The following is a 23,784-nucleotide window of genomic DNA, read 5'->3' as shown; positions in this document are numbered from 1 at the left end:
AAGTGCCGGTTCCACAGTCATTCAGACAGGGGTTCACAACTGGTGACATCCTCTCTAAGAACACCAACATCAGTTGTTGCTGCAGTTAGAATGGGGCTAGCACCACCAAGTCAAACACATACACGAGTAAACCAAGATTTTCCTCACATTGTGATAAAATAGAAGAATGAACACATTCCATGTGTTCGAGGGATCACAAGGGCATTGAGCCGTGCTACCAGCCTGTCAAAATCATCAATGCACTCCCAAAACAGTTATCCATATATATAGAAATATAAAAAACTGCTCTGTAGTTGAAGAGTAGCTTATGTATGCAGAATGCTTTCAAGAACTAGATATAATAATTTCCAGAAATACGTACACTGTGTGTAGATAGATACTATAGTATATATAGCATACACTATAGAGTGTATATCGTAGAATCACAGGATGGTTTGTGTTGGAAGGGACCTTAAAGCTCCTCCAGCCCCAACCCCTGCCACAGGCAGGGACCCCTTCCACTGGAGCAGCTTGCTCCAAGCCCCTGTGTCCAACCTGGCCTTGAGCACTGCCAGGGATGGGGCAGCCACAGCTTCTCTGGGCACCCTGTGCCAGCGCCTCAGCACCCTCCCAGGGAAGAGCTTCTGCCTAAGAGCTCAGCTCAGTCTCCCCTTGGGCAGGTTAAAGCTGTACATATACACACATGTGAGGTTGTGGAGACCTCATAGCAGCCTTCCAGTATCTGAAGGGGGCCTATAGGGATGCTGGGGAGAGACTCTTCATCAGGGACTGTAGTGACAGGACAAGGGGTAACGGGTTCAAACTGAAACAGGGGAAGTTTAGATTGGATCTAAGGAGGAAATTCTTTCCTGTTAGGGTGGTGAGGCACTGGAATGGGTTGCCCAGGGAGGTTGTGAGTGCTCCATCCCTGGCAGTGCTCAAGGCCAGGTTGGATGAAGCCTTGTGTGGGATGGTTTAGTGTGAGGTGTCCCTGCCCACAGCAGGGGGGTTGGAACTGGATGATCTTGAGGTCCTTTCCAACCCTAACCATTCTATGATTCTATGATTCATTCTACATGAGATAAATGTATTTCTTGAAATCAATTAAAAATTACTAAAACAAACCACAGGGCAGAAGCAGAGAGGTACGAATTAGAGAGGGATTAGCCTAAGATAAAGGGGAACAAGTCAGGATACAAACAGCAGCTTCAGGGGGGTTAAATCCACTTATCCAAGCCTGCAGGAAACACCGGATCACGGCTCCCAAATATCTGAAGCCAAACAAATCCCTCAGCTAACCATGTTCAAAAGCCTCCCGTGGGTTATCTGTCATCCAGATGAGCAACATCGCCTTCGGTTTGATTTGCTGCACTAGCTCTGCTCTTGTGGCAGCTTTGCTGGTATTAAACCTGGAGGACATCCCATAAACACAGAGTGTTTAGTCTAAAATCACCCACAGCGTGATGGTGGCTCATCTAAACCCTGTGCTTGGAGTGTGACCGTGTCGAGGCACTGCCAGCTCTGCTCTCACATCCCTCCTGTACACAGGGCAAAGCACCCCGAGCTCATTAGGAGCTCGCATCCATGGGATCGGTGGCAGGGAAACTACTTTCCCCCCCTTTCATGCCAACATCAAAGAGTACTTTGTTGTTTCCTTGGAAGCGCCAGCACTTACGCCAACCTGAAAGCAGCAATTAATGAATGACTATTGTCCCGAAAACATTCAACACAGCAGACATAGGGAAGAGTGGCAATTCCTGCACGGAGCGAGCGGGTTGGGAGCGGAGCCACTGGGTTGACGCTGGCTCAGCTCACACCAGCAGCACCACGCTATTTCCAGCCCTGGTATTTTATAGGTTTTATTCTTGCAGCAATTAGCACCTCCCGAGCACAAGTGGAGCCTGTACAAAGCCGCCGCACAGGGCTCAGCAGCAGATAGGAATGACCTCTGCAAAATACTACATTCTTGGCACGACGTGGGCTCAGAGATGGGGCTTGCTCGTGTTGGGCGCTGATGCTGAGGTCGGCGGTACCAACCAAGGCTCACAGCACTGTGTCACCGGTAACAAGTGATATAGTTCTGGTTTCTGCCCTGTTTCAGGGTGTATTGGCCTGAAACTTGCTCCCTCTTTGACTCAGACTGCCCCGTGCACATTGACCCCAACATAACAACACGGAGCTGCTGGAGCGAGGCCAGAGGAGGCCATGGAGATGCTGCGAGGGCTGGAGCAGCTCTGCTCTGGAGCCAGGCTGAGAGAGCTGGGCTGGGGCAGCCTGGACAAGAGAAGGCTCCTGAAGGGGAGACCTGAAAGCAGCTCCAGTGCCTAAAGGGGCTGCAGGAAAGCTGGAGAGGGGCTTGGGACGAGGGAGGTAGGGATAGAATGAGGAGTTTGGGCTTCCAACTGGAAGAGGGAAGAGCTGGATGAGACACAAGGAAGTTCTTCACTATGAGGATGGTGGGACATGGGAACAGGTTGAAGCTGTGGCTGCCCCATCCCTGGCAGTGCTCAAGGCCAGGTTGGACACAGGGGCTTGGAGCAAGCTGCTCCAGTGGAAGGGGTCCCTGCCCGTGGCAGGGGTTGGAGGAACTGGAAGAGCTTTAAGGTCCCTTCAGCCCAAACCATTCTATGACTCTACATAGCAAGAAAAATCAGTGTCTTAACTCTAAGCCCCATTCCCTTATGCACACAAATGCTAAATTTGTCTTAAAATTTAAACTTATCTTAATAAAAAATCATATGCAAGTGACAGAGGGAATATATGAATCGTTTCCTGGAAGGAGCCTACACTGTTTAGGAGCACAAGTATTCTTGTTCTGAGTACTTCAATGGATAAGGCCAGTCACTGGTCATACTTTTCCTCATCTATCAAACATCCCAGACAGAGAAATGAGTCCTTACATGAGCCAAGTCCTCCTGACGCTGGACAAAAAGCAAGAGCTATGAATGAGGATGGTGCTGCAGCACTGGTGACACACGGCTTCCTCCAGAAGGGCTGAGGATCTCATACAGAAGCAATGCTGACCTTGAGAAATGGGTACATGGGATGAAATCCAATGGCACGGACACATGGCCATGCTCTTCTGGGCAAGACCCTCAGGGCTCTGTAGCTGCAATGACCAACTACATGAAAGACCGGTTAAGAGCGTTGGTTGATCATTGGAAAGCTGTAAGCACTGCAGATATGAGAAACAAATGGGATTTTTAGGCTGGTTCGGGCATTTCCAACCTGGGAAGAATCATGGAGTCAACCAGGTTGGAAAAGCCCTTTAAGCTCATCCGGTCCAACCGCTCCCAGCACTGCCAAGGCCACCCCTGACCCATGGCACTGGGGGTCCCATCTACACTGGTTTTGAACACTTGCAGGGCCGGTGCCTGCAGCCCTGCCCTGGGCAGCCTGTTCCAATGCCTGAGCACCCTCTGGGGCAGGAATTGTTCCTCAGCTCCATCTAAACCTGCCCTGGGGCAGCTTGAGGCCGGTTCCTCTTGTCCCATCCCTTGTTCCTTGGGAGCAGAGCCCAGCCCCTCCTGGCTCCATCCTCCTGCCAGGCACTTGTAGGGAGCCATCAGGTCCCCCCTGAGCCTTCTCTTCTCCATCTGAACCCCCCAGGTCCCTCAGCCATTCCCCATCACACTTGGGCTCCAGGCCCTGCACCAGTTCCATTCCCTTCTCTGGACCCGCTCCAGCCCCTCAATGTCTCTCTTGCAGTGAGGGGCCCAGAGCTGAGCACAGGATTCGAGGTGCAGCAAAAGAAGCAATCACACAGGATCACAACAGGACCTGAGCCTCTTGAAGTTCTTCTTGTCAGCTCCTTGCCCTCATGGCTACTTAAAAACATCCTATTAGGATTACCCAGCATGATATACGTATATGTACATATAATTGTATAATATTGTGGATATCATATATATTATGGTTATCATATATACATATCCCACCATGTATAACATTGTGGTGAAAAGCTGGACGGCCAAACAACAGATCCAGGGAAGACAAATCCCTTCTCGCCTCCCAAGCTAGCAAAGAACCCAGGAATGCCAGCCCAGTGTTCTGGAGAGCCATTTGTGCTCATTACTGGCCTCGTGGTTTTGTGACTGAGATTACCTCCACTGTGTGCCTTGCAAATGATCTGCACAGAACAGCATGTAGCTCTGAATGAAAAACTGGAAGGAAGAGATGAATGGGTCTGTGTTCTATTTTTTCCCCCTTCTCTTGAGGAAATCTTAGGAGTTACTATAACAACCCTGGCCAGATCCCATCTTGTTGAGTATGGTAACAAACAGAAAACAAAAAAGGCTGATTTTGCTTTTCAAAATCCCAGTCTTCATGAATTTCCTCTTTCAGCTCCGTGGGGAGAGAAGGGAAGTTTCCCAAAGAAAGGAGTCCTAAACCAGCGCTGCCGATGGGTCCCGAGGTGGACAAAAGAGTGGCACAGAAAGCAAAGTGTTAATGCGAGGATCACATTAAGAAGATGCTTTTCACATGGCTTGGAAGTGGGCAGGTAGTTTCAGTGAACACCCCCCAGCCTCAACATTCCTTAGGGAAAAGCGCCTTGTTTTCCTTCTGGAAAAGACCAAAAAATAGGGAATGACAGCTCCAAATGCCAACCAAGGCTCCCCTCCTTTGCTTTCAGCACGACGCGGCATTATTGCGCTAGTGCTCATGTCTAAGATTCCACTTCATTTCCATTTTAACAGGGGAAAAGATGTCTCTCTGCAAGGTTGTGCTACTGTTTCAATATTTATTGCTGCTTGATTTCTCTCCTGCTGCCTGTAGGAAGAAGTGTCACCAGAGTTTTTACAGCATCACCTAAAAAAAAGATGCAGCCACAGTTTTCCCTCGTAGATATCATTTCCTTCATACCCCTCTTCTCATCAAAACTAGAGCACTTCTCGTGGTGGGTGATGGGGTCTCAGCTCTCATAATAGGGTGCTAGACAGACCATCTGCACCCGGAGGATGTTCTTACAAACCTAAGCCCAGAAGCAGTGCCAGGGATCTACCATGCTCAGGGATTCTGAAGCACAAACTTCCACCCTTGATGCTCCACCACAGCAGCTCAAGCCATGTCCACTTGGGAAATGCTACCCACCAACAATAGGTCTTAGGAAAGGGGTTCGATCCTTGCCTTGTGCTGAACACGGCTGGAAAATACAGAATCATGGAATGGTTTGGGTTGGAAGGGACGTTAAAGCTCATCCAGTTCCAATGCCCTGCTATGGGCAGGGATGCCTCACACTAGACCATGCCACCCATGGCTCTGTCCAACCTGGCCTTGAACATTGCCAGGGATGGAGCATTTACCACTTCTTTGGGCAACCTGTTCCAGCGCCTCACCACCCTCACAGGGGAGAACTTCTACCTTATATCAAACCTAAATCTCCTCTGTTTCAGTTTGAACCCATCACCCCTTGTTCTATCACTACAGCCCCTGATGAAAAGTCCCTCTCTGGTATCATTGTAGGCCCAAAACCACCCAGCTTTTGTACCACAGCTCAGCTCACTAAGCCCATGAGAAGTATGCAAAGGGCTACTACCACTGATCCATGACCATGGGGTTTATGGTTACAGCCAAAACCCAGCACCTGACTCAGTTTGAATGACCCAGCTTAGATCTAACCTGTAGGCTTTAGTTCAGAGACCTGATGTAACCTGTTCTGTCCTGACCCGGGCCACCAGGCATTGACTCAGAAGGTCACTGCCTGGAGCACTCTTGCAGGACTACATCAGCAGAATGGAGAATTTCAGTCTTTGTAGGAATTGTTGCTAAAGGATCATACACGTAGGAGTTTGGTTTGCCCAGCCAAAGAAAGGGGATAAAGAACAAGACCAGAGATCACAGAATCATGGAATTGTTTGGGTTGGAAGGGACCTTAAAGCTCCTCCAGTTCCAACCCCTGCCACGGGCAGGGACCCCTTCCACCGGAGCAGCTTGCTCCAAGCCCCTGTGTCCAACCTGGCCTTGAGCACTGCCAGGGATGGGGCAGCCACAGCTTCTCTGGGCACCCTGTGCCAGCGCCTCAGCACCCTCACAGGGAAGAGCTTCTGCCTAAGAGCTCATCTCAGTCTCCCCTCGGGCAGGTTCAAGCCATTCCCCTTGGCCTAGCCCCCGTCACACTGAGCTGATGGCCACCTCCAAGAACCCTTTGTCACCACCCCAAATCCCTCATAGCCATCACTCCGGCACCCTGGTGGGACAGAGGACAACTGTGTTGGGTGCCATAGACAACTGTCCATACGTACAAGCATCAGACACCTCCATCCAGCACGTGAACTCTTGCACTGATTTTCCACCTTGTCCTCCGTGCTCAAGGGCACACTGTTTCTGTCTGAAAGATCTGTGCCTTGTCTTCTCTTGGATCCCAACTGATGCCTACACATGGCTTCGAGCTGCCTCCAGAAACCCATATGTGCACATACAGACCGTAATAACAGTCATTATGCCAGTAGCACTACAACATTACTGTTACAGAATCAACACAAAGAGAGAGTCAAGTTTTGCAGGAGAGGCTTTTAAGAGAAAACCCACCGATGGGACAGGACACGCTGGGACAGTTGGCATCTCCCTCTGCTCTTTATGGAGCTTGTATTAGGGTTGCAAGGCTGCGTTATCCCTGTGATGCTCAACTCTGTGACTGCAAGTTTCACTGGTTTCAGGCTCAGACCAATGATGACTTATTGGCATGTGAATCAAAGCAAGAGTCTTCTGGCCACCAGCACCATGAATGCAATGTGGGGCACCAAAATCCAGCTGTGCTCTGCCATCAGCAACTCAACCATCCCTGATTTTGTCTCGCTACTCCATAGATGATACATACGGCAGACTTGACTCCAGCTGGCCCTATTGTATTGGATCTACAGTGACAGACAACAGGAGCCAGAAACTTTTTGTTCAAGTAGAGCCAGCAGATGTGACACTGAATAAACACAGACAGTCAATCTGCTGAGTAAGAAGGTATCGTTCATATAAATAACATACATCTAATCCTGCTTCCATTTTAAACCCAAATATGGGAATGCAAGATGCTCCGTGCTCTGCAGGCTTCGGCTTTGAACAATGAGATGAAGCAGAAGCAGATAACACACGGCCCCTCTGAGCGCACTTGAATCCTTATTCCACTTTGGCTCTCAATTATTAGCAGCCCCACAGCTTTCTCCATGAAGAGCTTCCCAATGAGCATTAACAGTCTGGCCAGGCTCGTGTCAGATGGGAGACGTTAGGCTTATCAAAATAGCTGCTGGACCACACTGCTTCTCCCAATGGGTCTTAATTACAGAGCAATTAAAAGCATTATCCCAATCATTTCAAGCTCACGCTGTTCCAAAACAGGCATTACACCCACTAAGGGGGTCCTCGTGGTCTCAGTGACAGGACTCATTGGGTTTGTCCGCTGGGATGACACTTCTCCTGCTTATTGGGAGAAGGCTGCACATTTGCTGCTGCCAAAGATGATTTCATTAGGAGCCAGTTATGATATGAATTAGCACACGAGGAAACCTCCTCTTCAGAGGTGACATGCACCCTTGGCATGAGGTCCGTGCCTTGTTTCACTATCAGATGCACTCAGAAAGCAAGTAAAACTAGTAGGTAAGCTTGATACAGATAATTATATGTACGCTAAAGATAAAACTGGAGCAACTGCCTTCCAACTGCCTCTGCCATGTAATCATGGAATGGTTTGGGTTGGAAAGGACCTTAAAGATCTTCTAGTTCCAACCCCCTGCCATGGGGTCATGGACACCTTCCACTTGAGGATGTATCCCTCAAGGACATGCATCCCTTAAATATTAATGCTCCAGAACCTTTAAAAGACAAGGAAGTTCTTAATGGTGTTAAGGATTTGCCTTATTGAAAGAGGAATGACTAAGAGAGGACTGTCACTGAGGCTCATTATGCTCCGTATCACAGTGCCTGGTTTCCCCCACTCAGAAGGATCACTTCATCCTTCCTCCAAACACAGCCACCAGTAGGATGTAATGATGTAACACACAGCAATTAAAAGAGGATGGAGAAAACCCCCATATTATAACATTTCCCATGGGGTTAACCTCCATTCTCATTAGAAACTCATTTATCTCCTTTTTTTTCCCCATTTGCTAGTGAGCTCCTCCAAGACAAACAGTGATTTATTTGTTCCCCGAGAGCCCTGGGCCTGGAAGATGCAGCCATCTGTCAGCGGGAAGGAGCTCTCCACAAACTGCTGCTTCCTCATCAGACCCTGCGTGGAGTTTAATTTGCCACCTCAATTAGCAAAGGAAACCAAACAGCTTTTAGTTATCATGGAAGGGTTTGTGTTGGAAGGGACCTTAAAGCTCCTCCAGCTCCAACCCCTGCCACAGGCAGGGACCCCTTCCACTGGAGCAGCTTGCTCCAAGCCCCTGTGTCCAACCTGGCCTTGAGCACTGCCAGGGATGGGGCAGCCACAGCTTCTCTGGGCACCCTGTGCCAGCGCCTCAGCACCCTCACAGGGAAGAGCTTCTTCCTTATCTCCAACCTGAACTTCCCCTGTTCCAGTTTGAACCCATCACCCCTTGTCCTATCCCTACAGTCCCTGATGAAGAGTCCCTCCCCATCATCCTTGTAGCCCCCTTCAGACACTGGAAGCTGCTGTGAGGTCTCCACGCAGCTTCTCTTCCCCAGGCTGAACAGCCCCAATGTTCTCAGCTGGTCTCCATATATACATATACACACACACACCACATTTTAAAGTACAAGATCTACCGATCCTGTCAGGATCTAAAGTACACCTTTTCACCACCACCACCATCACAGTGCAGAAGGAACCGGCCTCAGTTCACCGTCAGCTCCAACGAGTGGTTCAGCTCCCTGTGTTCTGAGAATTGCTTGCACATCTATTTTCATCTCACACAGCCCCACCTCGAAAGGAACCAAAATAAAATGCAGCAAAGGAAAAGGAAAAAGGAATTCCCCTTCACTGGAAGCAAAACCCAGAGTTTTCTGGCCAGCAGCAGAACTGAAGATCACCGGTTAAATTCTTCTTCTAAAGGATTCCCCACAACTGCTTTGTGAGAGCAGGGAAATGCAATAAAGAAGTACAGAACATAAATGGGCCAGAAACCCAAAAAGCCTGTTACAAACAGGGTAATAACTAAGGAAAAACTACACCACCTCACTGGGATAAGGTTTTCTTGAGTACAGGCACAGAAAAACTGCAGTGTGGACCCTCGCCCTTCATGAGAATTACTATTTACTCCCTCATCTACTCACAAAGATTGTAGGAATTTTCCTTCAAAGAAGACTAAATCCATGGCAAATTTGACTGAAACCAGTGAAGGGTCTCACTGGTTACTGGAGGGAGATGGGAGACTGACTGGTGTGGATTCCCTGATGTCTAATCAAAAGCAAGTCTGGGCTACGGATTGAACAGAGCTCAGTTGGGCAATCAATCAGCTGTGAGACACAAACCCACTGGAAACCTGGCTTCATTACCCCTGCTCTTCACAGAAGAGATTGTTTCCAATCTAAACCTGTCTAATAAACAGGGTCTTCAGACAACAAGGTGCATATACATTACCTCGGTCACAAAGAGAGTGCGCGGATCGATGATGTCCAAGAAGTGCCTGAATCTGCCATAAAATGAAGTCTGGAAAACAAGGGAAAGAGCAAAACATGTTCAGTTAGAAACGAATGAAGAGAGAGGTCTTATTTCCTCCTAAATAGCAACGAAAAAGATGTGATATAGAAGCTATTCAGCTGTAATTTGGGACAGGAAGTAAAAAGGAAAAGATGATGCCTTGGACCCTGCTAATAGCAGCGTTGCTACTAACAGGATCCTAATGCAGATATTATAATACAGGGATACTATCAAGCTGCTAAAATCCTTTCCTTTCTCACCCCAAACACATTGTTGTCTGCTCCCCCATGGAGCTCTTGGGAGATGCCAGAGGCCACAAAACCCAAGGCACGGCTCCAGACCTCTGAGAGATCTTGTCAATAGGATTCCCACCCTTCGATGGCTTTAGCCTGTGCCGGCGCTGCTTGTCCTCATTCCCCCTAACACCCATCTCACAGGGTCCCTGATCTGGGGCGGAAGGAGGGGAGGGGGGAAGACTGGTGTGAAGAAACCCCTCCACGTGTACACCACTGGAACAAAGGTTTGTGAAATCAGATTTTCAAATGGCCTAAAAAGAGCTTAGAGTCTCAACAAGGGAATAAATGGTTTCAAGCCATTCCCCTTGGCCTGGCCCTACAGGCCCTTGTCCCAAGCCCCTCTCCAGGTTCCCTGCAGCCCCTTTAGGCACTGGAGCTGCTCTCAGGTCTCCCCTTCAGGAGCCTTCTCTTGTCCAGGCTGCCCCAGCCCAGCTCTCTCAGCCTGGCTCCAGAGCAGAGCTGCTCCAGCCCTCGCAGCATCTCCATGGCCTCCTCTGGCCTCGCTCCAGCAGCTCCACGTCCCTCTTGTGCTGCTGCCCCAGAGCTGGATCAGGGCTGCAGGGGGGGTTTCCCCATCACACAGCAGAGGGGCAGGATCCTCTCCCTGAGCTGCTGCTCACGCTCTGGGGGTGCACCCAGCACACGGTGGGGGGGTTCTGGGCTCAAGCGCTCACTGAAGCTGGGTCATGGGGAGCTTCTCATTGACCAGCACCTCCAAGCTCTCCTCAGGGCTGCTCCATCCCATCTCTCACTCAGACACCAGTCTGGATCCTTCCACCTGGATGCAGATATAGGCCAAGTGCCAGCGCTGCATCACCACAGCCTGAACCCTCATCTGGACACCAGCAAAGCCAAACAGACCAGGGCAGCCTGGTCCAGCAGCTCCTCTATCCCTCCCATGGCTTCTCCCCTGCAGCCCATTGTGGATGCAGAAAGGACACTGCTCATGGGTGGAACTCCAAGTCCTCTTCGCTATTGAGCCCCCTTTGCCCTGGGTGCTCTCCAGCCACGTGCAGCAAACCCCCTTGTGTTTGCAATGCAGAAACATGCTATAAATAAAGCAGCAGAACATGCATACAGCAGCGAGAATGGCATTTAATCACAGCCTGGCACCAGTTCATCAAACATGCTGGTTCTTCTCCACTGAGCCATCAAGAGGAATACCAATAACGCTGCCTACTTCTTCAGGCAGAACTGCCTCTGTAACAGCAGCTCCCAGGACCTCACGTTCCAACACCCCATCCTCAGCTCCTCACAGAACTCTCTGCTGTTGTTTTGCCATGTTCTCCACTAAAAAGAGAAAAGAAACCCCTACAGTTGAACAACCCAGCTTCAGAAATGAAGCCCTGTGGGGGTTAATTAGCATTGGTTTCATGAGCATCAGTTCTGGTACTTTCTAGCTTTTGTGGGCTTGATGCTTTGCTGCCTTCCTTTGGTTTTCATTCTAAAACCCTCTGCAGATGCCACTGTCCTCCACATGACTGCTGCCAGTGGTGCAGGCAGTGCCATGACTAAGCCATGAGTCACTTGGGCCCTCCTCACGTTATCCCGAGCTCCCACGTACCATCATCCCTCTCCCACTGCCCATCCTTCTGTGCTTGCTCAATGCCAAACAGCACAGGGAATTCAGAGCAATTTAAGTACGGGGCTTAAATGAGAACACTGAATGGTTGAGGCTGGAAGGGACCATTGGTGGTCATTGAGTCCAACCACAGAATCAAGTGGGTTGGAAAAGACCTCTAAGATCATCAAGTCCAACCATTACCCCGGCACTGCCACGTCCATCACTAACCCATGGCACTGAGGGCAATAGAAGTGTTCGGGTTGGAAAGGACCTTAAGATCATTCAATGTCCCTGTTCCAGCAGGGTCACCCAGAGCACACTGCTCAGGATGGTGTCCAGATGACTCTTGATCATCTCCAGGGAAGGAGACTCCACAACCTCTCTGGGCAACCTATTCCTCTGGTCACTTACCCTCACAGTAAAGAAGTCCTTCCCATGCTCAGGTGGAAGTTGCTATGTTTGAGTTTATTCCATCACCTCTCATCCTATTGCCTGGCACTGCCAGGAAGAGTCTGGCCCCCTCCATCACCTCTCATCCTATTGCCTGGCACCACCAGGAAGAGTCTGGCCCCATTCTCCCTTTAGATACTTCTGTACATTCATCCCCCTGAGCCTTCTCCATCCTGAACAGCCCCAGCTCCTTCAGCCTTTCCTCATAGGAGAGATGCTCCAGACCCTGAATCATTCCAGAAGCCCTTCTCTGGACTTGCTCCCAGTCTCCCTCGTACTGGGGACCCAAGATGTGGACACAGTTCACCAGTGCTGAGGAAAAGGAGGACCACTTCCCTCAACCTGATGGCAATGCTCTTGCTCATGCAGCCCAGGACACTGCTGGCCACCCTGGGCACACTGCTGGCCCATGGACAACTCGATGGTCACCAGGTCAGCCCCCAGCCTGTACTGGCGCATGGGGTTATTCCTCCATAGGGACAGGACACTGCATTTGCTTTGTTGTTCCAAAGGTTCCTCTTTCCCATCTCTCCAGCCTGTCTGAAGGAGAGCACAGCACAATGGGGCAGTGTGTGAGTGGGGAGACCCGTGTTTGAGTCCATCCTCCCTTCCCTAGAGCAGGCAACAAGACCCAGCTCCTCAGCTGTGCTTTCCACTTTGCTTTTGCACTACCATGAGCTCTCTACGCTGCACTCACATAAAGGTGCTTCTCCCTGTTGCTCTCATGAGCTGCCTGGAAGTGAAAAACCCCTCTGAAAAGCCTCCCATGAATGGTATTCTGGTGCTCAACCACAACCCAGCCCATCCAGTAGAAAGCCGTTGTCACCCTAAGACTCAATCTTCACCACACGGATAAAAGCCAGAATCTTCCTGCTCTCCGCCCTAGATTCCAAGAAACAGGATGAGCTGCAGTCCCACAACAGTGATTTATCCTTTCACGTGGCCTCAGCACACTCGCAGGTCAGCTCAGCATCCCTCATCACCACTGTGGGACAGCAGAAGACAAGCCATTAAGTTAGTCCAAGTTTCTTCAAACATGGCCACTGCACTGAACCTCCTTCAACCCCACATCCAGGCCTGGATTTTAAAGGGAGCAGCTTTGTCAATGAAGCAACTAGGGAAGAAAACATTCTAATTGGTAAAAAAGCATTTTCCCCATCCTGCTTCATCCCATCATGTGCAGAGATCATAAAACCCAGAGGAAAAGAAGCAAACCGAGGTCAGTCTTGGACAGGGAGAGCTAGATGGAGGAGAGATGAGTGGCAGAGTGGGATGGTGGAAGTCCCCAGCTCTACATCTACAACATCTCAAAGACCTTTCATGGTACCATACACTGTGCCATAAAAAAACCAGACCCCAAAATAGAGGAATAAGAGTTCAAATACAATTTGTTGTGGGTGTTTTAACCTCTGATGAAGGAGAAGCTCACTTTCCACATCAGCAGCTCCCTATGCTGTGGTCTCTCTGAAAACCACCTAAAATGGGACCAAATTCAAATCAAGAGCAAAGTTGTCTTCTTCAGGCTACATCTAAGCATCATCACTCCATATTTCACTGCTCAGCTGTCGTGGTTTATGGCTGACTTGGTTTAAACCACACAGTTCGTCCACTCACTCCCCCCGCTTCTTGCCCTCCCTCTACTCCTGGAGGGAGGGAGAGGAGAATCGAAAAGAATGAAACTCCTATGGGTTGAGATAAGCACAGTTCAGTAACTAAGGTATAACACAAATCACTGCTGCTACCACCAATGATAATAATGATAAAGGAAATAACAAGGGAAGAGAATCCAACACCTCAACACCAGCCAACCAATAACTCGCCCCACTCCCCCCAGCCAAGCACCGACCGATACCTCCTCCAGCCCTGCAGTCCCTGCCCTTCTGGGTATCTCCCCGCTACATCCTGGCCATGACGTGCTGCGGTATGGATACCTCTTTGGTCAGTTTGGGTCAGGTTCCTGTCTCTGCTTCCTCCCGGCCTCCCCTCCGCCCTGGCAGAGCAAGAGGCTCAGAAAGTCCCTGGCCAGAGCAAACATTTGAGCGGCAACTGAAAACATCGGTGTTATCAGCACTGTTCCAAGGCCAAAAATCAAAACCACAGCGTTGCACCAGCCACTAAGAAGGAGAAGAATGACTGCTGCTGCTGAACCCAGGACATCAGCCCACCTAAGCAGCAGTATTTGCCATGACTGTCCAGCCCTAGAGCAAAGATACCCATGGTTTTCCCTTTGTCCAACTTTCGCCAAGGGCCTGTAGGGCCAGGCCAAGGGGAATGGCTTGAACCTGCCCGAGGGGAGACTGAGCTGAGCTCTTAGGCAGAAGCTCTTCCCTGTGAGGGTGCTGAGGCGCTGGCACAGGGTGCCCAGAGAAGCTGTGGCTGCCCCATCCCTGGCAGTGCTCAAGGCCAGGTTGGACACAGGGGCTTGGAGCAAGCTGCTCCAGTGGAAGGGGTCCCTGCCCGTGGCAGGGGTTGGAGCTGGAGGAGCTTTAAGGTCCCTTCCAACACAAACCAGGCTGGGATTCCATGTTTATCATCTGCTGTACATCTTACATAAACTGCTTCTTTTCCCATACCTCCATCCAACCCTTTATCCTCCGTCCTTTCTCCATCATTCCATGCCCATTACCATTTAATAAGGGAAAAGCAAGGGATTGCCACGTCCCTACAAGGTTTGAACTCGACACAACAACTCTGCACCCATCCAGCAAACCAAGAGTTGTTGGGACAAGTGAATGGGATGAGATTGTTCCAGTATTTAAAGGGTGGCTCAAGAAGATGGAGACTCCCTTTTTGACAAGGAGTCCCACAGAAAGGACAAGGGGTGATGGGCACAAGTTACTGCTGGGGAGATTCCAGCTGGGCACAAGAGGAAAAGGTTTCACGCTGAGAGCAACCAGCTGGAATAATCTCCCCAGGGAAGTGGTGACTCCCCAGTGTTGGGCACTGTTAAGACTGGGCTGCACAGGGTGCTGGGCCATTTGGTCTAGGTCATGCTTTGCCTGGAAAGGTTGGACCGGATGATCCCTGAGGTCCTTTCCAACCTGGAATTCCAGGATTCTATGAAAGCATCAAGCCCTGGGGCACAGGAAGAGCCAGGCACCATCCAGTGACCAGCACAGCAGCATCTCTGCAGCGCACTGCAGTCATCCAGACCCAGATTTAAGCAAGGATCCAGGATGGTTCCTTTCCAAAAGGATCATTTCCAGCTCTGGCCATCACACACATGGAGAGATGAAGCCTACAAGACACCCAGAAGTTTGACCTTCAGCTCCCAACTATCCACCACTGGATCCCTGCAACATCTGCTGTAGTAAACAGTTATCTGGGAGCAAAGCGAATAACACAAATTCCCTGTGATTAATGGCAGCTATTCTGGGACCACTTCTCATCAGCCTGCAGCAAGAAGCAGTCCTGCAAAGCGGCTGGGAATATTAATTCCCTTCCATGGCACAGCAGCTCAGAGCGAGGATGGGAGCTGCACATCACAGACCCAGCTGTTAAAGCACATCACTGATCCAGCTATTAAAGCACATCACTGATCCAGCTGTTAAAGCACATCACTGATCCAGCTATTAAAGATGCCAGATCCAGCTGATTCCCAGATAACGACAAGGAGGAAACTGCTCCTTGAAGGCTCAAGAAGTGTAAAGAAGAGCAGTGAGAGCCAGGTAAGTGACCATTAGCAAGCACCTTAATAGAGGGTGAGGGTTCTTTAAAGGATAACTTAAGGATACCATAAAGAGGGGAGATTCAGGGGAGATCTCAGGAAGCTCTTCCCTGTGAGGGCGGTGGGACACTGGAATGGGTTGAATGGAGAAGCTGTGGCTGCCCCATCCCTGGCAGTGCTCAAGGCCAGGTTGGACACAGGGCCTTGGAGCAAGCTGCTCCAGTGGAAGGGGTCCCTGCCCGTGGCAGGGGTTGGGGCTGGAGGAGCTTTAAGGTCCCTCCCAACCCGAACCACTCTGGAATTGTGCGATCCCTCAACAGCGGGCAGCCCTGGGAAGAGCAGGAGATACAACTCGCACCAATTTAATTGCAGTGTGATTTCAAACAGGATTTAATTAAAGCCGGAGCAAGAGGCAGGCAGATTTGGGGCTGGTTTTTCTTTTCTTTTTTTTTTTTTTTTTTTTTTTTTTTGAGCTAAAAAACTCAACCTTGCGTCAGCTTGAAATTAATTAGGAAGAGATTTAAGCTGACCCAAACCAAAGCAAGGGAATTCAAGCTGCGGAGCAATGGGCCAGGCAGCAGAGCTGTTTAACTGCACACAGGCTGCAGCCCAGCCCAGCGCAAGCTTAGGTTCAGGCCGTGGACTCTGCTGTTTGATGCTCTCAGTTTGACTTCAAACATCAAAGAACCAGCATGGAGTCAGGAGCAGCTCCTACAGTACCTTCAGGCACCTGCAGTGACGGGTCTGAGCATGAATGGGAATGCACCTGGAAGCAGCATGGAAACCTTTCACTGGTGTTAGGTGGGGTTTGCATCCTGTAGGACGAGAGACAAACTCCCTGTTTAGAAACCAGTGGTGGCTGATAGAGATGGAAGAAGGCAAAGGAACGGCTTTTTGGGCAGGTTCTGTGAAGTTCGCAGGTGAACATCAACCCCAAGGTGTCTGTATTCCCTCCCCTGCTCTGCAATTCACCTCCAAGCACCCGCTTGCAGGACCCAATGGGTTGTACGGGATAAACAGGGTCAGCACACCCTCAGGGTCTGGTGAGACCAAAAGCCACTTAGCACATTGCAACCCGTCCCAAGCTGCTTGTACACACTGGGATGGACCTGCTCATAGACAGGAGTTGGAGCACTTGTGAACCAAGCTGCTGGAGCGAGGCCAGAGGAGGGCATGGAGCTGCTGCGAGGGCTGGAGCAGCTCTGCTCTGGAGCCAGGCTGAGAGAGCTGGGCTGGGGCAGCCTGGACAAGAGAAGGCTCCTGAAGGGGAGACCTGAGAGCAGCTCCAGTGCCTAAAGGGGCTGCAGGGAACCTGGAGAGGGGCTTGGGACCAGGGCCTGTAGGGCCAGGCCAAGGGGAATGGCTTGAACCTGCCCGAGGGGAGACCGAGATGAGCTCTTAGGCAGAAGCTCTTCCCTGTGAGGGTGCTGAGGCGCTGGCACAGGGTGCCCAGAGAAGCTGTGGCTGCCCCATCCCTGGCAGTGCTCAAGGCCAGGTTGGACACAGGGGCTTGGAGCAAGCTGCTCCAGTGGAAGGGGTCCCTGCCAGTGGCAGGGGTTGGAGCTGAAGGAGCTTTAAGGTCCCTTCCATCACAAACCAGGCTGGGATTCTATGACAGAGATGCCTCTTCAGGAGAGAAGAGCTCCATTCCCTTTCCTAGAGTGGAAAATAACCTCACGCCAAGCAGCACAAGGAGAAACTTCTGTGCTCCCATTGCGGTACAGCTCTGGTTCCTCCTGCTGCCTGTAACTAGGCTTTTAGCAACCACAGTGCGCAAGCTGCGAGGCATTAAGCTCCTTGAGAGGCGCATCTCACCAACAGCGCCTTTATCTGTGTGTTACTGCAAGGGTGATCTTGGACACGTGGTTTTGATAAGAGGGGCAATAAACCTTGGCTTGGCTCTAAACTCACCAGATTAAAGCATAGGAAGAGCAGGAAATCACACTTCTTAGCACTAAGGTCCTCATGAGCCAGTTCCGAGACGATCGTGTGCGAAGTTCCAGCATTTAAACCCTCTGCAAGGTCAAGCCCTGAAGCAGCACATCCCCACCAACGCTGTTGATGGTGCAGGGAGAGAAAACATCCTGTGGGACCAACAGAACGAACCCTCCCGAGCGCACCACGTGCTGCAGGCACTGAGCTGGGCACGGATAGAAGCTGGTTATGGGGCTGGTTTGGGTTTATTCCCCTTTTATTTCCATCTCCTTCCCCTAAAGGCTCCAAGATCTGCGACTCCTTTTTATGCCCATGAGTTGTGCTTGTTGAGATGAACACCGCCAGCCTCAGCTGGGAAGGAGTCACCTCACTTCTTGTCTGTGCTTGAAGTCCTCCTGCACCAACCAAGACAACCTCATAGTGCTTTATAAAGGGCTGACCCCCATAAAAGCATCCAAATTTAACCCCCTCCAGCATTTAACCCCCCTGGGTAGCAAACAGCAGAGCCCACATCTTCGTTAGAGCCTTGCTGTTAAGGTTTCCTCTGATAGAAAAAGCACTGATTTTGCCCAGGGTAAATACCTGGGCTGCAGGCAAAGACCCCAGAGCACCGGGAACACACAGTGAGCTCCGGCTTCAGAAGAGGAAGCACTGAAATCCTTAAGGAAAATAGGGTAGAGCTCACAGATTAGAGCTTCCCATCAGGAAATTAAGCCCTTCTCACACATTCTCAAGCCTAAGAGTCCTCATTTCATCTTTCACCTAAAAATAGCCGATTTCCACTGCCAGAAAGGCTCTTTGCAGCAAAGAAACCCCAAATAAAGGTGACTTGACAGAACTCACTTGCCCAGAGATCAAGAAATCCCCAATCAACTGCAAGACAAGGGAGGGGAAAAGGGGATTTCATGAGCTCCCGAGGCGGTGCCAGGGGAAGGAAACCACCTCGAGCTCCTCGGAACCAGATCCCAGTTTGCTCTCCAAGGGTTTTGTTCCTTGCACACAACTTCTCCTTGTCCTGTCCCACCCCCGCAGGGACTCAGTCCCTGCATCACTTCCAGCCCCAGTTTCAGTCCAAGCTCCCCTTAAACAGCCCCAGACCTGCTCCCAGCCAGTGTTCCAGAGGAAAACAAGCGCTGGCATCACACAGGGCTACGGCTGGAATTTAAACAGCGTCGCTAATCCCTTCCAAGACAAGCAAAGCATCCTTTATCAGCCAACACCGAGATCCTAGAAACACATAAACCCCTGCAACAAGCCACAGAACAGAATGGGAAAGGCATGGATAGACAAGGATTGAGGTGTTTAAGGGCTGCAGATCCCTTGGGCTCACACCCACGTTGTAACCCAGAACTGGGGAGTGAAGTTTGGTGGCAAACCTTAAGGTCAAGATGAGGGAAATCACGGAATGGTTTGGGTTGGAAGGGACCTTAAAGCTCCTCCAGCTCCAACCCCTGCCCCGGACAGGGACCCCTTCCACTGGAGCAGCTTGCTCCAAGCCCCTGTGTCCAACCTGGCCTTGAGCACTGCCAGGGATGGGGCAGCCACAGCTTCCTTGGCCAACCTGTTCCAGTGCCTCACCAACCTCATGACAACTATAACCGTCCGACGTAGACATGAACGACTTCAGCTCTGCTGGGTTGTGTGATGAAAGCAGGAGGAAAGGATTAAACCCACTACAGAAGAGGAGGGGAATGATTCCCAACGCCGTCGGCACTGCACCCCCAAAGGACACAGTCCCAAGGGTGCTTGTGCCAATGGGCTCCACAGCAGGGTGAGGGTTAACGCACCCAGCTCATCTCCCAGGGGTGGCAGCGAGGAGGGGACGGCTGGGCTCGCTCTCACACACACACAACCCATCATTAACATCCTGCCATAGCCCTCCAAACGGCTTCTAAATGTTGCTACAAGTGACAGTCGCTCCTTAATGAACAGAACGCACCGATTCTGTGCCTGACTCGCTGCCAAGTGTGCCTCGAATCATCTGTGGTGTCTAGAAGGGAGTAGCGTCTCCTCCTCCTCCTCATCTCCTTATTAAAAAGCTCCATCTCCCCAGCCTGAGCATCCCTCGGCTCACGCAGCCGAGCAGGCTCCTGCCACGGGGAAGTCACCTCTTCCTCGTGGCGCTCCGAGGAGGTTCCGTGTCCTTCCATACAGGGATAAGGCGGTGGGGAAAAGAGGCACGGAGATGCAGGAGCAAAGAGCTGGCCCCTATGGGAGATCAGCAACTGGACTCCCAGCAACCCAGATGGGTGCTTTGGTCAATGGAGAGCTGCAATTAGCGAGTCAGATGGTTGGCAAATAGTGGTCCTGTGCAGATTTGATAGGGATGGTGGGATGAGTCTCCTTGGAGACTGCCCCAGTAGTCACAGACACACATATTAATGAGCAGACTCATCCCTGAGCCTGCAGTTCCAATGGCTCATTCCTCTCCTGAGGAACCCTGCCCAGCTCAGGAGCCACAGAAGGATGCTCTATGGCCTCCATGGGGATGAAGAGCGGTCCTTGTCAGCTGTAAGGCAGCAGGAACCCTCCAGAGTGCTTATGAAGAGGCTGTGGAAGGTGGCGGCATGGACGAGCACCTCTGAGCCCTGCACCAGCATCTCCTCACCCGGCTGCTGTGGACCACAGACCCTCCCCACCGTGCCCCAGCCTCACCATCCCAAGCCACCGCTCCTCACCTCCACCACCACCCGCGATGCCATTGCTGCCCTGCCATGACCCACACCCCATGGCGGGGCACCCTCGGCACCCACAGCCCGTTCTAAGGCGGCCGAAAAGGACAGCTCGGGACCGGCGCTGGCTCCTTCGCCCCTTGGCTTTATCCTACCGGCGGGGCCCTCAGGCAGCTCCTCACCTCCCTACACCCCTGTGCTCGCCGCCCCGCACCGCGGGAGGGAGAAGGGATGAGGCGGCGCCGTGCGCTGGTGCCCGGGACCCCACGAACCCCACTGCCCTTGGCGGCGGCCGCGGGGCTCGAACCCGCGGCTCCCTGCTCCGCGCTCGCCCCCCCACTCGCTCAGCGCCACAGGGGCACGGCGGGACGCGCCAATCACCGCCCGCCGCGGGAGCCGCCGCGAGGAGGGGGGCGGCGGCTCGGAGTGACAGCGGCGCGGTCCAATCGCAGGCGGGGCTGAGAATCAATCAGCCAATCAGCGAGCAGCCCCGGGGGTGGGCGGGGGCAGAGGAGCGGGGGTCTCTCCTCACCCGAATGGGGGGGGGAATGGGGGGTGCGGGGACGCGAAGCCGCGCAAGGGGGGTTGCGGGTAAAGCGCCTCCCGCCGCCGGTCCCTGCCCTTCCCAGCTCCCTCCGAGGCCGGCGGTACCTGCTCGAAGCGCGGCTTCCCCAGCTGGAACGGGGGATAATCGGCCGGCTCCGCCATCCCCTCCCCGCGCCGCAAGCGCCACTTTAAACGGCCTCCCCCCGCCGCCGGGCCCGCCCCTCGAGGCGGCGCCGCGCTGATTGGCTGCTGCCCACCGCAGCTCCCGCGGGGCACGACGGGAAATGGAGTCCGAGCGGAGGGACGGGGGCTGCTGGGACAGCCAATGGGAGGGCTCGGGGGCCGCGGGGCAGCATGGGAAATGGAGTCCGCGGAGGGACCGTGAGGGGAGACCCGAGGAGGGGCAGAACTCCTCAGGGCAGGAGAAGCAGCACCGCCATGGCGGAAGGGCTTGGGCTGAAGGGAGCTCAAATCCCATCCAGCTCCAACCCTGCCCCGGGCAGGGACCCCTTCCACTGGAGCAGCTTGCTCCAAGCCCCTGTGTCCAACCTGGCCTTGAGCACTGCCAGGGATGGGGCAGCCACAGCTTCTCTGGGCACCCTGTGCCAGCGCCTCAGCACCCTCACAGGGAGGACGGTCCTGACACCTGATGTAAATCGAAGCGCAGGAAGATTAGGAAGAAACCCAGGGTCAAACGTACAGAAGTGACTTTGGAAAGCTCAGCAAAACACACGGTAACTGTGTCCTGAGGGGAGCTTGGTTCATCGTGAGACTAAAATCACACCTGCGGAGGTAAGGGACCTTTGCCCGCAGAGACCTTTACACACAGATCATGTGCGGTGAAACATACACAGTGTCTTCAACCAGAGACGAGCTGCAGGGCTGCTGTCCCCAACATCAGAAGGACGCGGAGCTGTTGGAGCAAGTCCAGAGGAGGCCACGAGGATGCTCAGGGGCTGGAGCAGCTCCTGTATGGAGCCAGGCTGAGAACACTGGGGCTGTTCCGCCTGGAGAAGAGAAACTGCGTGGAGACCTCAGAGCAGCTTCCAGTGTCTGAAGGGGGCTACAAGGATGCTGGGGGGGGACTCTTCATCAGGGACTGTAGGGACAGGACAAGGGGTGTGAGATGAAAATAGATGTGCAAGCAATTCTCAGAACACAGGGAGCTGAACCACTCATTGGAGCTGACGGTGAACTGAGGCCGGTTCCTTCTGCACTGTGATGGTGGTGGTGGTGAAAAGGTGTACTTTAGATCCTGACAGGATCTGTAGATCTTGTCCTTTAAAATGTGGTGTGTGTGTGTATGTATATATGGAGACCAGCTGAGAACATTGGGGCTGTTCAGCCTGGGGAAGAGAAGCTGCGTGGAGACCTCAGCGCATCCATCTGCTCAGGGCTCTGAGCAGTGTTAGACCCTGCCTAAAAGGAAGGGATGCTGGGGAGGGACTCTTCGTCAGGGGCTGTAGGGATAGGACAAGGGGTGATGGGTTCAAACCGAAACAGAGGAAGTTCAGGTTGGAGATGGGGAATAAGTTCTTTACTGTGAAGGCGCTGCCACTTCCCCACGTCCATTCTCCTTTTCGTCAAGAAACAGCTAAATTTCGCAACCCGCAGCGATGTCTGAAGCAAGCAGCCAGCATTGCTCTGTTCTCCCTGCCCTGGGGGCACGTACACCTCGTGGCCCACGCTTCTGACCCCCTCCTAAGGAACTCGCTCCAAAAAGTCGTTCCCCTTTTGAGCACAAACACTGTTTGTCAGTGATGCAGCAGCCAGGAGACCGGCAGTGATACAGGACCCACAGGAACGTGATGGGGAAAGTGGGAGTTTGCCTTAAAGCTGGGAATGAGCAAATACTAACACAGAGGAAGGTGAACGCCTGAAAGCTTCTGAAGAAAAACCCCTTGAATTTCATCTTTTCCTTGTGGAAACGCATTGATGGAGCCTAACAATGGCTACTGACCTTTACAATAGGTGATTACAAAGGAAGAATTGGCAATCTGGGAATTAGGAGTTTACTCGGATGCAGATGGGTTTGCCCGTGCACTCAGTGCTGGGATTTGTGGAGCTAAAGGAGGGGCTGGGGGCCGAAGGGATGTTTGGGAACTGTCTCCGGAATCCTCTTCTCTAGATTAGTGGGATGACAAGAGTCTGACCCTTCCAATGCTGCTGCAATGGTTTGGGGGATTAGGATCGATGCTCTGAGGAAGAGCAAAGGGTCAGCAAATAGAGTGCAGGGGAGGATGGAGAAGGGGAAGCAGCCAGGGTATAAGGGGAAGGATTGGAGCAGCAGCAGTCAAAGCAGGAGGTTACAGAGCAGGGCAGGAACAGATTTTCCGCCTAAGGAGGAATTAAACAATAGATGTGAAAAATAAAACCCTTATTTTTTTGCTTTACAGGGAAAAATGTGACCATCACAACACTGCTGTGGGGATGCGGTGCTTTATGGATGTGGTGCTGAATCTCCTTTCTTTCCCACCTCTTCCCATCTGCAAAACCATTTCTGCTTTTAGGCTACTTCAGCACTGATCCCCTTCAATGGATCCCGAATCTCCTGTGTAGGAAAGGGGCTCAGAGCGTCCAACCTGGCCTTGAGCACTGCCAGGGATGGGGCAGCCACAGCTCCTCTGGGCACCCTGTGCCAGCGCCTCAGCACCCTCACAGGGAAGAGCTTCTTCCTTCTCTCCAACCTGAGCTTCCCGTTTCAGTTTGAACCCATCACCCCCTTGTCCTACCGCTACAGCCCCTGAGGAAGAGTCCCTCCCCATCATCCCTTCCTTTTAGGCAGGGTCTAATGCTGCTCAGAGCCCTAAATGCCATCCTAAAAGGAACAACGAACCCATTGTGCTGTCAGTAACGCTTCACGAGGCAGCTCGCCCTTTCCTGAAGGTTTCATCCTGCACCTCACAGCGCAGCCAAATCCCTCCACTTCCTAAGGATGATATCCCAAACCCCTCCGTCTCCGCACAGGGGGAATCTCCCTCCCTCCCATCCCAGCCAGAGCCAGGGAACTGATACAATCCCTAATGTTGACACACTAAATGTTTGGTAACAACAGAGGGGAGAGAATCTGTTTATCTCAA

General features: G+C 52.1%; 1 protein-coding gene across 2 annotated transcripts in view; it reads right to left on the bottom strand.

The window, feature by feature from the left end:
* SFXN5 (sideroflexin 5) overlaps positions 1 to 20,902 on the bottom strand; it is a 102,846-nt gene extending 81,944 nt beyond the window's left edge. For both annotated transcript variants that reach the window (XM_065662455.1, XM_065662463.1), the window contains exons 1-2: positions 20,810 to 20,902; positions 9,515 to 9,583 (exon numbers count right to left, since the gene is read on the bottom strand). In XM_065662455.1, coding sequence (XP_065518527.1) covers positions 9,515 to 9,583; positions 20,810 to 20,866 — 126 coding nt within the window. In that variant the 5' untranslated portion in view covers positions 20,867 to 20,902. The remainder of the gene's footprint in view (positions 1 to 9,514; positions 9,584 to 20,809) is intronic.
* Positions 20,903 to 23,784: the final 2,882 nt, after the last annotated feature.

The sequence above is a fragment of the Lathamus discolor genome, chromosome 1, assembly GCF_037157495.1.
Source record: "Lathamus discolor isolate bLatDis1 chromosome 1, bLatDis1.hap1, whole genome shotgun sequence".
Taxonomy (NCBI): Eukaryota; Metazoa; Chordata; class Aves; order Psittaciformes; family Psittacidae; genus Lathamus; species Lathamus discolor.
This window is presented reverse-complemented; position numbering and strand designations above follow the sequence as displayed.